The sequence below is a fragment of the Seriola aureovittata genome, chromosome 18 (assembly GCF_021018895.1).
Source record: "Seriola aureovittata isolate HTS-2021-v1 ecotype China chromosome 18, ASM2101889v1, whole genome shotgun sequence".
Lineage (NCBI taxonomy): Eukaryota > Metazoa > Chordata > Actinopteri > Carangiformes > Carangidae > Seriola > Seriola aureovittata.
Window position 1 is genome coordinate 23,746,101 of NC_079381.1, and position 15,590 is coordinate 23,761,690.

The 15,590-nt window shown below is 44.7% G+C and overlaps 1 protein-coding gene across 1 annotated transcript in view; it reads right to left on the reverse strand.

The window, feature by feature from the left end:
* Positions 1-15,590, reverse strand: part of vcanb (versican b) — a 30,521-nt gene that overhangs the window by 10,386 nt on the left and 4,545 nt on the right. Inside the window, exons 4-11 of the mRNA XM_056403572.1 lie at positions 14,594-14,768; positions 14,279-14,406; positions 13,363-13,659; positions 7,908-8,699; positions 4,372-4,562; positions 2,482-4,240; positions 1,391-1,504; positions 1,167-1,280 (exon numbers count right to left, since the gene is read on the reverse strand). Of these exons, the coding sequence (XP_056259547.1) occupies positions 1,167-1,280; positions 1,391-1,504; positions 2,482-4,240; positions 4,372-4,562; positions 7,908-8,699; positions 13,363-13,659; positions 14,279-14,406; positions 14,594-14,768 (3,570 nt within the window). The remainder of the gene's footprint in view (positions 1-1,166; positions 1,281-1,390; positions 1,505-2,481; positions 4,241-4,371; positions 4,563-7,907; positions 8,700-13,362; positions 13,660-14,278; positions 14,407-14,593; positions 14,769-15,590) is intronic.

The window sequence follows — 15,590 nt, forward strand, 5'->3', positions numbered from 1 at the left end:
TTTAACAATTAATTTTTACTGCTTGAGAAATGACACTGTACTTATTATTAACTGTGTCAGTAAAAGCAGCTGAACTGATGGACAGTGTATTTTCGTCCAGTGGTTCAATGTTACGACTTCACAGCAACAACTGAACTGCCCTATAAAAAAAAAAAAGAGTTTGGCGTTATCACTTCATTTTTTCATTTTCTTAGAATAATATGAGCGACGTTAAACTCTCAGCACCAAAGCTGGTAAATCTTCATGGAAAATATTTGTCCTTGGAGTCTCTTTGTTTGCCTGAGCCTCGATTAGCTGCTGAGTAATGACAGAAATATTGGACGAGCGGCTGGAAGTAATCTGCAGAGGAGGCGACGCCCAGCGTTGGAGGACAGCTGAGGAGCAGAGACCACAAGCTGTGTCCACCTGTGTGCATGTGTGTCGGTGTGTGCACGAGTGTGTGCACGAGTGTGTACAACTGAACAGTGTCAGTCCCACAAACCAGTTTATGGGTTGTGTCTTTATTCATCTCTTTCTCTCTCTTCTGTCTTAGTTTTTAAAAAGTGACAGATCTGTTCTGCAGTTATTTCAGTGATCAATAGAAATGATGCTGAAAACTATTTAATCCTGCAGCGTCGTACCTGTGACCGAATCACAGCCGTGCTGATGTTCAGGATGACATCACAACCTCGAGTGTGATATTACTTTTATAAAACATTTCTACGACGTCATAATGTTAAAATAAGCAACAACAGATTATAATTTATTGGTTTATTTTATCATTTATTTGACTAACCTTAACCCTAACGCCAACACAAATAGCTCTGCAACTGGGCCGGTACTGGACTGTTGCTAAGCAACACATAAACATGTTCCTGACCTGCACAGTGCACACTACCTTGCTACCTTGTCTACACGTTAGCTCAGGTGTGCGCTGAAGTGTCCAGGCTTCTTCCCTTCATCCTCTGCTGACGACCAGACATTGTTTAATTCAAATGTTATATCTGGAAATATTTTCATCTTTGTTCGTTAAAATCTAAAGTCGATAACGACCGTTAATGTGACGCTGATTAACGGTTAATACAACACCTGTAAAGCGGAGTGATACGTGTCCAATCACATTACTTGGTCAGGACTAACTGTCGTATGACTGTAAGTAAGACTCATTGTATTAAAGTGTAACTCACCGTGTTCACAGAGCTCTCCTGCGTAGCTGGGCAGGCACACACAGGTGAAGGAGTTAACTTTGTCCAGACAGGTGGCTCCGTTCAGACACGGGTTGGACTGGCACTCGTCAACATCTGCAGACGCACAACACAAGCCGGCATTATTCCACATCCCCTGTCTGTCAGTGTGGGGTCAGAGTGCACGAGATGACCCGTCTTTGTGTGTTATATATATGTGTGTGTACCTGTTTCACACAGCTGTCCGGTGTATCCAGGTGCGCACACGCAGATATTTTGTGCTCCCCTCCTGTAGCAGGAGCCTCCGTTCTGACACACACTGATTGTGCACGGCAGGAGATCTACACAAAAGACACAATGCTAATGAAAACCCATTAAAATCGGACTAATAGCTGCACCATTAGCTAACAACACTAGCAGGGCTAGTTTAACAGCTTGTGAGCTCTAACATTAGCATGACCAGCTAACTAGCTTACTACCTATAGTAGTGGTAGTAAAAAAGTCAAGGCCCATAAGGTTATCAGCTAGCTACCTACATTATTTTGTGGGGTTACAAATTACGTTAGCCTAAGCTAAGCTAACACTAACAGCTCTTTTCTGCTTTGTTTGGTTTTTGAAAAGTTTATGCTAATGTTACATCCAGCAAACTCGTCGGTTAGTCCTCGCCCTCAAATCCTTTTCTCTTGTACTGTTTGAAAATACCAACAATAAAGTAAAAATGTAAGGAATAGATTAAACAGTTTGTCTGCTCTAACATTAGCATGACCTGCTAACTAGCTTACTGCCTATAGCAGTATCCTCGAGTGACTTCCAAAGTCAGGGAGCATAACATTAGCAGCTAGCTAACTACATTATTTTGTCCTTGCCAGTCTAGGCTAAGCTAACACTAGCAGCTCTTTTCTGCTTTATTTGGTTTTAAAAAAGTTTATGCTAATGCTATTCAGCAAACTCATCACCCTCAAATCCTTTTCTCTTGTACCATTTGAAAATATCATATAAAAATGTACCAAACAAGGGTATGATAAAATACATTTTACAGTCCAACCTACATTTTATTTGATTCTAATTAGATCTACACTGAAACACAAAAAAAATGCTGTTCTATTATTTGCAAGATGATGCTAACTCAGCTTTAGCTTCAGTGCATTTTTCTCGAGATCAGTTTCCAAAACCTCTCCAGGCCAAAACCCAACGATATTCAATTTAATATCACAAAAGTGAAAAAAAATCTGCAATTCCTGCCATAATATAAGATATAACAATAGTTCTGATACTGATACTAGAACCGGAAATGCCTCAAATATTGTCTAAAACCTACCTCTGATGTTCACCGTGCTGGCCTCCACAGAATAAGCCGAGTCAGTGCCGGTCTCTGGCTGCTCCGTGGCCTCGGTCTCTTCCGGTCTGCGAGGAACCGTCTCCACCAGAGCGGGGACGATCTCTTTGTCATAGTCTTCAAAATCCTCTGGGAGAGGGGTGGCGGCCGGGTCGGGGAGCAGCGCCCACTCAGGGACGGAGTGGGCGCTTTGGTCGAAAGTGTATAAGGGCGAGGTGGTAGACAGGGCTGGCTGGCTTACGTACTTAGGGGAACCTGTGGTGGAACTTGGGGTGGAACCTGTGGTGGAACTTGGGATGGAACCTGTGGTGGAACTTGGGATGGAACCTGTGGTGGAACTTGGGATGGAACCTGTGGTGGAGCTTCGGGTGGAACCTGTGGTGGAACTTGGGGTGGAACCTGTGGTGGAACTTGGGGTGGAACTCGTGGTGGAACTTGGGGTGGAACCTGTGGTGGAGCTTGGGGTGGAACTCGGGGTGGAACCTGTGGTGGAGCTTGGGGTGGAACCTGTGGTGTAACTCGTGGTGGAACCTGTGGTGGAACCTGTGGTGGAGCTTGGGGTGGAGCTTGGGGTGGAACCTGTGGGGGAACTCGTGGTGGAACTCGTGGTGGAACCTGTGGTGGAACCTGTGGTGGACTGTTCAGGCTGGTCTCTGTAAGGAACGGTGGGGTGCGTGGTGTGGTTGTCGGAGGTCGTGGGTGCAGGCTCGGTGGTAACAGCGGGATGTTTCTTATCGTCTGTGGCAGCAGGGGAGGCAGGTGTGGCGGGTTCTGACGTGCTGGGTTCAGAGGTCACGTCCTTTATGTGTGCACGGACTGTGTTTTGCTCTTCAACAGCTGCCGCAGCTGGTAAAACCGTAACGGTGACCTGTCTGGGAAGGTCAACCAGAATGTCCCTTTCCCCAGAACCCTCCCCGTCGCCGGACAGCTGCTCTGCACCTGAACCTGTTTCTGAACTCGTGTCAACAGCCGGTGAAACCACAGGGAGTTCTGTGACCTCAGAACCCGCCGCAGGTTGAGGCCTTTGGGTGTGAAAGGTAGAATGGATCGGTGGTAGCGTGCTGGTAAGCCTGGGCGTCTCCGGTGGGTCTTGCCCTGAAGCTTCGTCTTCTCCAGAGGCGGAACCTTCAGAGTCTTCAGTCTGGGTCTGTGTGGTGGTTTCTTGTGGCCGAGTATCTGGGGTCGACGTAGGAAGCTCGGGAACCCCGATTTCGGCCTCGTCAGTCATCACGCTCACCTGGCCGTCTGCGGCCGGGGTGGGCACGGCGTCGTCCGCAGAGCCCTCCTGCGCAGCACCGTCAGGGCCAGCTGTTGCAGAACCTTCCATGTCCTCGTAGACGGAGACCACAGCAGTGACGGGCTGGGAGACACCGGGGAGAACCGGGCCTGACGGTGTGCTAGGTGCTGGTGATGAAACAAGGTGTGTGAAGGCGGTTGTGGTGGTGGTCTGATCATCTGGTTCTTGGGTTCTGACTCCGTCATAGTCCGTATCGGCATCCGTACCCGAATCTGTAACTTCATCTGGGTACAAATCTGCAGAATGAGTGACGGCATCACTGGTTTCCTCTGTGGGCGTCTCCTCTGTGTGGATCTCTAAGAGATTGTAGTCAAAAGGAGTCGTGCTTTCCTCTTCCTCCTTCTCCTCCTTCTCCTCCACCTCCACGTCTTCTACCCGAACAGGTGTAGCCGTCTCAAACTGGTCGCCCCTGGCTTCCTCTGGCTGCTCCGGCTCAAATGTCACCTGGTCGGATCAGAAAAGCAGGTAGTCGAGTAAATAAAGAGGAATCAGTCTTTCTGTCAGCGTTAAATTCATCAGTGAAATAGAAATAAACCAGTATTCTCTTTAAAAACGCTCCAGCGTGTGGACAGTACCTCATGTTTTCCGTTGACAAAGCTGACGGTCGGAGGCAGGTTGATGGGTGAAGCCTCCGGAGAGTCGACGTCTCCGCTGCCCTGGACGGCGTCGCTGGTGACCTGTGAAAAGCCAGGCATGTGGGGGAACTGGGAGTGGGAGCCGTCGATGCCGCTCACAGGCTGGTTTATGAAATCCAGGATCTGGTCGACTAGAGACAAACAAGAAACAAGAAGACAGAGTTTACCTGATGGACTTTGACGATATTATGAGGAACCAACTGTAATAACTAAGAGTCTAAACGTAGAGAGTCAGATGCTGCTGGAAAGACCTTTCTTTAAAGGTAATTTTTGGTTTGTGATTTTGGGTTAAATAAATATAATTTCTCATCATTACCTTTTTCATACATGTGAACTTTTCTAGAGTTGGTTTGTTTTCAGCTCCTCAGGTGAGGATCTGCTTCTTTTCTCTCTTTATATGATTGTAAAGTGAATATTTTGGGGTTTCGGACGGTTGGTTGGACAAAACAGACAAAATGAAAACATCACTGTGGGAAATTGTAAAGGACATTTTACAGACAAAACAATTACTTGAAAAGATAATTTGCACATTAACTGATAATGAACATAATCCTTAGCTGCAGCCCGACATTGAACTTGCAGCTGTAATCGAACTTTTCCTTGATCAATTTAGAAAGATTATGATCAAATAAAGAGAAAAAATATGATTAAGAAGAAATGTATTGATCCGTTTTAGCTTGATTATGCATCACAGATTCAGAATAACCTAAATAACTTGTCTTGTAATAAACACTGCAGACTGGGAGCAGGATTTAGTTACTATTTAAAGAAAATGTAAACGTGACAGAGAATCATGTGCCGACTTCTGGGGGTGCAGCTCTCGAACAATGCCGGCTTGTGTCTGTTCATTAAGACTTTACGGTACACATGGAAGCTATATCTAAAACGCAACACGAACACGGCGCCGAGTGTAGAGATGCTTGTGCGAGGACGAGCAGAGACGCACGCTGTGACCTCACCGGGAGCTTCTCTTTGAACTGAACCCGTGTGACTCGTTAACACACGGCGAGGCCCGGCGTGCAGAAAAGCCTCCGTGTGACTCTGAACTCCATCCCACATGAAACAGGAAGAGTTTCCATCAAAACACTCGATGCCTCGGTTTTCCTAATTTCCTCAGCGAGCTGCTGGGCCTCACGCGCTGGATGTGAGGATATATATTACCTGTGCAACAGAAGACGCCCTCCACATTTCAATAATAAACACAGCTCCTGGAAGATGGCACCGCCCGGCCGGGGGGTAATAAACACAGGAGGGTTGTTCTGGGGGCCCTTGGCAAACCCAGACATGGGGCCTCTTTCCCTGATTGAGAATGTTACTGCTATTGAGGAGGTTATTGATCGCCATGCAGTCATCTAAAGTGGTGAACTTAAAGGAACATTCCACATTTTGTAGGTCAGTGTCACGCCTGTAATTCTCTTCATTTGGTCTTTGACAAAGGAAAAAAATGTAATTTGTTGTTGCATTTTATTTGTTTTTCCTACAATATATTTAACAATAATATGACTGAGTCGTGGTTTTCATCCTCCAACATTTTACTGTCACTGATTAACTGATAAATTATATTTAGCTTGTTGAATCGCATCATAATAAACCTGAGGCACTTTTTAAGTATGACGCAGCTTTATCACATGGGAGGAAATTGACTAGAACCGACACGATCATGCAATTAATCGATTTGTCGATTCAATTTAAAAAATGTAATCACCATCTAGTTTCATTATCGATTTTATTGTTTATCATCTTACAATCAAAAATGCCAAATATTGTCTGATTTCAGTTTCTCGAATGTGAAGATTGGACCTTTTTTCTTTGTCATACATGAGATTAAACAGAACATTTTACGGTCTTGACTGTTGGTTGAATAAAAACAAGAGACCAACACTGATAAACTTGGACTGTGGGAAGTTTTAACAGCCACTTCAACCAGAGGCCTGTGGCCCCCCGAGCCCCTGGGGCCCCCTGAGCCCCTGGGGCCCCTGGGTATGCGCCTGGTGGGTCTGTTCAGTAATCGGTCCACGGTGGAGAAGTTGTTAGTTAGTTGTGGTTTGTTGCGACTCTCTCTACAGATGTTTAAACCCGACTCTTCATGAGCCTCTGCTGCTTCCCCATCAGAGACTCTGTGATGTGTTTACAATATGTTAAGCTACAAAACTGGCCCGAGTGGAGATGACTGACTTCATAACTTTCCACATCTGGCCCTGCAAACTGTGTGTGTGTGTGTGTGCGTGTTTGTGTTTGTGTGTGTGGGAATCTCTCAGCACACAAAGGTAACAAACCATTAACTGTTTCGTATGAAGGCAACACACACAGGCCTGATGCAGCGGAGCAGGTTACTGTGAAGTCCCTGACAGCACCGCGAAACAAACATGAGGTCAGACAAACGTTCTCGCTGAAAGAACCCAGAGTTTCACATTTCACATGAAACTGTCAGGTCCCAAAACACAAAGGGGGTTGCACAAGGTGCCGGGGGGGGGGGGGGGGGTTATATGTGGAAATATCCATGTATGCTCACAGATGTGGAACAGACTGGTATGAAATCACACAGCGTCCTCTCTGGAGTCTGACTGAATGTTATTTCTCTGCTGGAGCTCGTTCAGAGTTTAGATCAACTGAGGGACTCGACGTTTAAAAGGAGTGGTTCAACATTTTCAGCTGAGGATGGGATATCTGTGTTCAGTGCAGAGCTGGAGTCGGGATGTGGTTAGCTTAGCATAGCATAAAGAGTGGAAGCAGGGGGAAACAGGTAGCCTCAGTCCGAAGTTCAAGAATAAATCTCAGGAATAATCACATGTAGGAACAAATGAGCTTCTCATTTCAAAATAAAGGCATTTCCCAAAACACTGAACCTTGCCAGAAACATGACTAAACAATATAATTAATACAAAAGGCAAGGATAATATTTAGTATTTTGTTATTTGTCTTAATCAGCTTAAAAAGAGACGAGTCACTGCGTCACCCTTTAAAGGAATAGTTCACCAGATGGAGATCAATCTAATGTCAGTGTGTACAAACCTGGAGTCAGGACGGGGTTAGCCTAGCTTAGCATAAAGACTGTAAGGAGAGGGAAACAGCTAGCTTAGCTTAGTCCAAAGTTCAGAAATATACCTTGAACTATTCCTTGAAAAATGCACTTACTAATATGAAAACAACAACAATCTAATTCTAAAAAGAGACTAATACGTTTACCAGGGAAAGTTATTTATATGTTTTGTTGTCTTTTTATTTACCATGAGTAACTAATACTCCTGTAATTAATAGTGAAGTAGTCTAATGATTCATGATAATTAATTCTATGATATAAAAAATAATCCTTAAATAAATCTGTTTCAAAAATCAAGAGTATTCTCTAAAATGATCCGTTTAAAAAAGGAAACAAATATTATTTATATTAAATATTATATATTATTAAGTAGATAATAGTCTTCATCAGGACTGTGGGTAACACAAGACAACATGAAACCAGAGGTGTGACTCACCTGACTGATTCTGGCTGTGCACGTTGACGATGATGAGGTGGAAAGGGGGTTTGGCCGACGACTCTTCGCCGTCAGGTATGACCAGTGATGGGTCGAGGTCAAAGGTCGGTATAGGTCCGGGGGTGACGTCCTCTTTGAAGACCACTGCTGGATGCTGCTGCCCGGCGTCTCCACTGCCGTCCGGGGGGCCGGGCTCCGGGGTCAGGGTCTGTGGGTCGACGTGCTGCTGTGGCGTGATCTCTCGTGGTTTCGATGTAGTCTCCACGCTTGGCTCCGCCCCCTCGGTGGTCTCTGGAAGCCAACTCGGTCTCGTTACGGTTTCCACCCACACCTGTGCTGGGGTCACCGCAGCTTCCACCTCAGACCCATCGCTGCTGCCTCCCTCCCCGCTGCCTGACCCCGCTTGGCCTCCCTTGTCCCCCCCATGGGAGATGTCAAGGTATGGGGTCTGTGAGCGGGTGGTGGGTAAGACGGGCAGCTGCAGGGGGACCGCCACGTCTCCTCTAACTGGCACAACCACCTTGTTTACGTCAGGGGGCTGACTATCGTTGTCTAAGACTAAGGGGGTGGGGGTGGGGGAGGCTGTGGTGCGAGGGGAGTTGTGGGGGAGTCCATGCTGGTCTGGTGAGGCTGTGTGTGGTCTCTCTGTCGGTAGATGTGCTGCAGGCTCTGCTCTCCTTGTTTGAATTTCAGCCTGTTCAAGCTCTGAGAGCGGCCACAGTGTGGTGTCTGGGGGGTCGGACGTGGGGTCGTCGTTCGCCGGACTCATGGTCGTTGGCTCCGGTAGTTTGGCTGTGAGAGAGGGAAACAGAGGAGTTTCTGTAATGAAGTCCTGAATAATTGGAAACACACACGTTCAGTTTGTTTGTATTTCAGCTTTCTGAAACGTTGTTTGGCTGACGGCTCTAAAAACTACAATACCCATGAGCCTCGGCTGCCGTTGCCATGGAGAATGCAAAGGTGAGTTGATTTAAGCTGTAGATTTTTTTTTGTTTTACCATCAGCTGTGTATGTAATGGAAATGGAAGCTCCGTGATTGGATGTTTCTTGCTGAAATGCACCCTGGGAGTTGAAGTACCTTTGAGTGTTTAATCAAAGAACAAGATAATTTCACACACAGTTCATCTTTGGTAGTTTAACGTCCATCCAAGACTTGAAGACAGAAGTGTGAGTCATGAAACATCGTCCGAAGAAAATTATATTTATGTTAATTCACAGGTACTAATTTGATTAATTGATTTATTTACTGATCGTTCATCATCTGGGTTTGAGCTCCTGATAAGACGAGTCATATACAACATGACACAGCTGCACCAGCAATCATCTGTAACTGTTTGTGTTGACTCTAAAGCATAATTTAGGTTTATTAAGGTTCACAGGTCGCAAACAAACCTGCAGTTTAAACTCTAAAAATAAACTAAAATTAAGACACAAATTATAACAAAGTGGGGTCAGTCCCTTCAAAATAATCCTCTCTGTTGGATTACATTTATCTTTTGCTCCTTCACATCCACCTGAAGGTTTGTTTTCTCCACGTGATCAATCACAAAAAGTGAATCTTACATCTTATTGGTTCAGATCTTTAACGTTTCTTCGCATTAAAAACCTTGAGAAAGTGCGAGAGACTGAAACGTTAAAGTGAGTCTGAGTGAGAATGAAGAGTTTTTAAGTGGTTTCTGCCAAAGAAACTACATTACATAAAACTGACATATTATGTTAATAATAACCAAAGACTTAATGGGCAGAAAATGAACCTTAAACCTTGTGCTATGTTTTGATAAATGCTGCACAGTGATGTAAATTATCCCTCATTCATCAAGAGTGGTCTGAAACGTGTAAAACTGAGAGTCTGGTCCTTCGGAGAACGGTTCACTGGAGATCAGGTCACATGTTGACAGAATGAATCAGTGTCGTCGTGACTCATTAAAATAAGAAAACCGTGCTATCTGGAAAATGCTAATCATGCTGCTGTCGAGCGGCGGTTAGCTTACAGCGCGCTATAAAAGGAAATGAAGCAGCTTTGATTTTTGAAACATGAAGTCACCTGTCGAGAATAAAACAGTCTGAGGCCTGGACACTGTCAGAAAAATAACAGAACAATAACATCCAACTTTTTTTTTTTTTTTTTGAGGGGAAATGTTGCTTAGAGAGAAACTTGTTTTCTTTTCCTCTCCACTCTAAACAGACACAGAGTTTAAGGCCCTGAACGCACCGTGAGGCTTTTGTCCTGAAAACAGACCGTGATGCTCGCAAAGATTTATATCTCATAATGATGGAATACATACCATGAGAAAAGACAGGAAATAAGACTCCCAAACACACACACACACACACACACACACACACACACACACACACACACACACACACACACAATGCCCTCCTTTGTGTAGGTCTAAGTGCTGAGTTCATGTAGTTAATGTCCTGGGAGTAAGCATGAGGCTTTGAACGTGAAATCTGCTTTATTTTTATTGGATCACTCAGAAAACAGTCAGCCAATCAGAAGAGAGGCTCAGAGCCTCCTCTCTTCTGATTGGCTCACTGACCTGTTGTTACTAGAGCTCCAGAGAGAAGCCTGAGAGAGGAGATGTAAAACTACACTGAGATGGTTTTTATATCTTCTTATGGATCAACACTTCTAATAAAACACAGAAGAAGATATGGAGCTTTAATTATCTGATTATTCTCTTTATTAACTTTTTCTATAAACTTAAAGTGAAGTTGATATTTTTATCTGATCAGACTTTGAATGTCGGACTTTTACTTGTTCACTTCTACATCTACGTCTCAGTGTTTGCTGCTGACAGACCTGCAGACTCTGAGTTCTTGTCTGGTCCGGTCTCTCGCAGCACTGAGGAGACCCTGGCTGCGTGTTTGACCCCGCCCAGAGATGATGTCATGCTGTTTGGCGAGCAGCGTTCATCTGGCCGGGCCGGGGTCTGTCCTGATGCTGTCACTTCCCTGTACGTTACCTCTCTCTCTCTCTCTCTCTCTCTCTCTCTCTCTCTCTCTCTCTCTCTCTCTCTCTCTCTCTCTCTCTCTCTCTCTCTCCTGCAGCTCTGCCACCTCGCTCAGAGCTTGGCAGGACACATGCACGGGCCTCAGGTCCAGAAAGTACCTCCATGCTGCCAGACACTGTTTGCAATTATCTCATCTGTAAAGCATCAGACTCAAAGTGTATAATCACAGAACCTCCTTCACACTGCAGACGGAGCAGACGGAGCAGACGGAGCAGACGGAGCAGACGGAGCTGACGGAGCTCCTGAAGCTTTGTGTTTCTGAGTATCTTTTAATGATGGTGATGTTACTTATGGGAGAAAACGCTCTGTAATCCCCCTCTTCCCTCTTTCCCTCCCTCCGTCCGTCTGTCTGTGTTTGGGCTGGGTCCAGCTGTGAGGCATTAGGGACCTGTCCCGTTTCTTCAGTATCTGTGTTAGAGTGCAGTGAGTTGGGTTTTCCCCTCATAAAAAAAAAAAAAAAAACGTGCCCCACCATAAACAGTGCAGTGGGAGTTTATTCTTCTCTTGTTTGGGTTTGTTCTCTGTTTCCACGTCTTCACGCTCGGCTGCTTCTAAACGGCTGCAGATTGTGGATCGTATTTGTGCTGCGACACACCTCGCCGTTTGTGTTTTCCTTGTGACTTCATGATTCATGCGTCAGTGACTTGGACTTTCGGAGCAGCAGGATGAGCCTGGAGCTTCCACGACCTCGATTTATTTCCTTCTTGATACTGGAGCAGATAACTGTAATAATATTCAGAGTGCGGCTACGAGAACCCGGAGTGGCATGTTCATCCCTCTGGGACCATTAGTCTGAAAAATCCAAATCCAGCCACTTGAAATTTCAAGATGGCCGCCATTTCTGGCACAGGAAACACATATTTTACCACAGAATTAATAGAGTTTGCACTTTAGTCGTATGTTTTAAACCATGAGGATGTTAAATTCACAACTCTTCAATTTCCTGTTTTATTTGTGAAATTTCATAAAATCAACATAAAATCATTTGCATAAAATAATGTAATTGCAAAGCATTTATTATGAATGATGAACCAAAAGAGTTTGTTAGTTGTTGAGTCTACAATCTACTTGTTTTAACATTAGCTCTCAAGGCTAACTTGCTAGCGCTAGGCTAGTTAGCAAGCTTTTTTGTGAGTAATATTTTTGCTGAAATATACTTTCTTTTTTTTTTTTTACAGTGTACCAAATTTCACCTGCTACATTGTAAAAATATTTGATTGGACACCTGGATTATTCATATGAGAAAAATAACTTTTCCTTGCCAAAATTGGCGGCCATCTTGAATTTTTTAAGTGGCTAACGTGTTTTATCAAAAGGAGGATTTGTGCCACATTTAAAAGATTCCCCTGAAATATGCAGTTAACTGCTGCTTCAACAGCCTTAACTGATCATATTCTGATGTTTATTTATCACTTCAGATAGTTTTTGTTTTCATTAATTTACTTCCTCTCCTTTATGTCTTTATGGTTTTATTTGATGTTAATTTGTTGTTTTTAAATGAGCTCCTTAAATAAAATGACTTGACTTTAAATACCCAACTGCATAAAGCATCTTAAGAAACGACTTGTCCGTGACAGATTTCCCTGTGAGAGACTCGCTGCACATAAATCTGAAGCGTCTGCAGATGATGAACAGAACAGGAAAGGACAGAACATACTGGATAGTTTTCTCCCTCAGGCCTCGTCAAACTATTCACATTCAATCTGAAGGCCAAGGAAAGTCCCACTGCTTAATACATGATCTATGTAATAACCAATGAGGAGGGCAATCACTGAAGAGCACGGCCATAAGTCATGTCTTCATCTCCGTAGGACAGATCCTTAGATAAATATGGTTTTATTAAGTGAGTATCAGGGATTTCCCAAAGTTTCGTTTCTGTTGCGAGTTTTTCAGGAGATAAAGCTCCTAAAATTTTCCATTTTCTCATTGTTTTTTTTCATTAAACACAATCAAAATATGCCAAAGAGAGTCATTAGTTAGGTATTGTTTGCCAGATATTTCCTCAGATGTTGTTGGATCATATTTTAAGATCTTGTTTGATTATCTAACATCGTCTGAAAGCTGCTTTCCCACGACTCTCTGGATGTGTAACTCTGGAACACGACAATCCAACAATCACACCCGTGTCCCGCCATGATTGGTCGGGTTTATGAGAGAGCGAACATGAGAGTGCAAAAGTATGAAAGTCATCAAGGAAACACTTGAAGACTCGTGGTCACTGTCTCCATTTGTACGAAGCCAACACTGAAGAACCAGGAGCTGCAGTTCCTCTAACGACCACTAGAGTCTGGCTCCAACAGCGAGTCAGAACCCGTAGACTCCCGTGTTAAAATGTCCAACTTTACAGCAGAAATAAACAGCTAAAACACCTGATTACCTGTTTATATAACTCACCTGTTCACATTTTATTAAGAAGAAGTGTGTTTCAGTCTCACCTTTGAAGCAGAAAGCTCCGTGCCTGTCGGTGGGGTCCGGGAAGCCAGTTTGGTTTTCGTACTTGTAAAGCGTGCGGACGCCCAGCAGGCCTCCCCCGCACTGAGGCTTGGGGACGGTGACGGGGTAGCGGGCGCTGCCGTCGGACAGCCAGCCGTAGTCGCACCGGTTCAGCCCCGCCCTCCAGGCTGCGAACAGCTGACCGGGCGACGCCAGCACGGCCTCCTGCTTCTCGCACTCCTCCCACGCCTGCTGCCAGGTGAGCTTGTCGCTGATGGACGGAGGGTAGAAGACCTCACCTGCAGAAGGTGAGTCAAAGGTTTAGTTCAAGATGAGTCTGTACTCCGTGGGTTTACACACGTGACCTAAAATTAACACTTTAATTCTCATTATATTACGACTTTATTCTTGTAAAATTATTATTATTATTATTTTCCCCTCATGTGGCTCCGTCACACATTTACACCAAAGTGCCTTCAAATATTTGTGGAGCAGGTCACATAGCAATCTCCACTCATGGTCCCCTTACTCATTTGTTCTGGAGCTTTTGACTGTACGACACGATCTTCATCAGCGCATGGAGTTTGTTCAGTTGCACATTTTCAAAAGTACATGTTGGCTTAAAAGCGACAGATTCTGCTGCTGAGGGTCATGCAAAATGATCGAAAGCTCCACGTCAACAATGAAAGCAGTGGCCCTTGAGTGGAGAAAAAGTCACAATCAGTGAACAAACGTTGGAATCAAGAGCTGCAACAAATGAAGAGAAGAAGAAGAAATGCAGCTGAGAGCACATATTAAATATTGATCGCATTGATTGATTTCCAAGCTTTTGTGTCGCGAGGAACAAACTGACATTGGCAGCTGGCCGTTCGCTCGTCGCTCTTATTTTAAACCTTCAGCTTGTCGTCGTGAATTTACCTTGTAGTTCGTCTACGAAGCAGTACACGTCGTATTTCTCTGTGGCGTCGCGGACGCCGTATGTTCTCACTCCTGGTCGGCTCAACAGATCACCTGCACAGCCGGGACGAGGGAAGGTGATGGGATACCTGAGGAAACAGTTGTTTATGTCAACATGTGTTTCCTAAAAACCTTCTTCTCTTAAAACAAGAGACTAAATCTGCCAGTGCAATGAGAGAGACGTCAACTTCCTGTTTGTGTTCCAGTTCTTATTTTAAAATCACACACACACACACACACACACACACACACACACACACACACACACACACACACCTGACTGACTGGTCGGCGAGCCAGCCTGCGTCACACTGGTCCAGGCCGTCTTCAAAAGCCGCCTCCAGCTGTTCAGGTGAAGCGATGGAGGCGCCTGCAGCGTGACACGCCTCCACAGCTGCGGGGAAATCCAGAGTGTAGCGGCTGGTGTTCGCCCGGTAGTGGAACACAACACCTGAAGAAAAGAGGATTGACAATCAGGAAAGGAGATTATAGAGAGAGATCATGACCCACCTGATGGATCTCAGTCCAGTGTTCCCGCTCTTTTAGCTCAGTGTTTGGTCTCCACCAGCTGCTGAGGGAAACATCTGGATCTTAACTACAGAGTAAAAGTTTACAAAACTTATAAAACACTGATAAATGGTGCGATAGAAGAATATAATGTAATGTGTCCTGATGGTTGATGCTCCTGTTACTAAATAATATGAGTAATATACATTTACATTCTTGTGGAGCTGAAACAGTTTCGTTGGTGCTTCGTTTGTTGCTCCCTATAGCTCTAGTCTCCTTTTATGATTGTAATCACTTATTTATTTTCCTTTCTAAGTTTTTCATTCATTCATTTTTTTCATTGTGATTCTGCATTTGTTTTTCTTCCTTCTTTTTTGCAAGAAGAAATGTTGATTTAACTTTCTTATCAAAGTTAGAAATGAAGAAAAGGAGAGAAAAAAAACAACAAAGATTCTTGATCAGTCAATCAGCCGGTCAATAACTGATGGACTAATTCTCCCTCCTGGGTAAGAACAGGTGCACAGCCGGCACCTTGTTACAGGAGGGATCCCTGAGGTGCAGCCGTGATGAGGCCTGCAGGATAAACAGTGTTGTGTGTGTGTCGGGTCACTGTCTCTTCACACGTCGCTCTGCAGTGACTGTCGGAGGTTTCTGGGCTCCTGCCATCAAGAGTTCATCCAGTGGAAACCCAACAGTGTTCAGAGGAACATTATCCGTCAGCGGAGCCTGAGACATTTACACAGATTCCACATTAATACTGAACGAG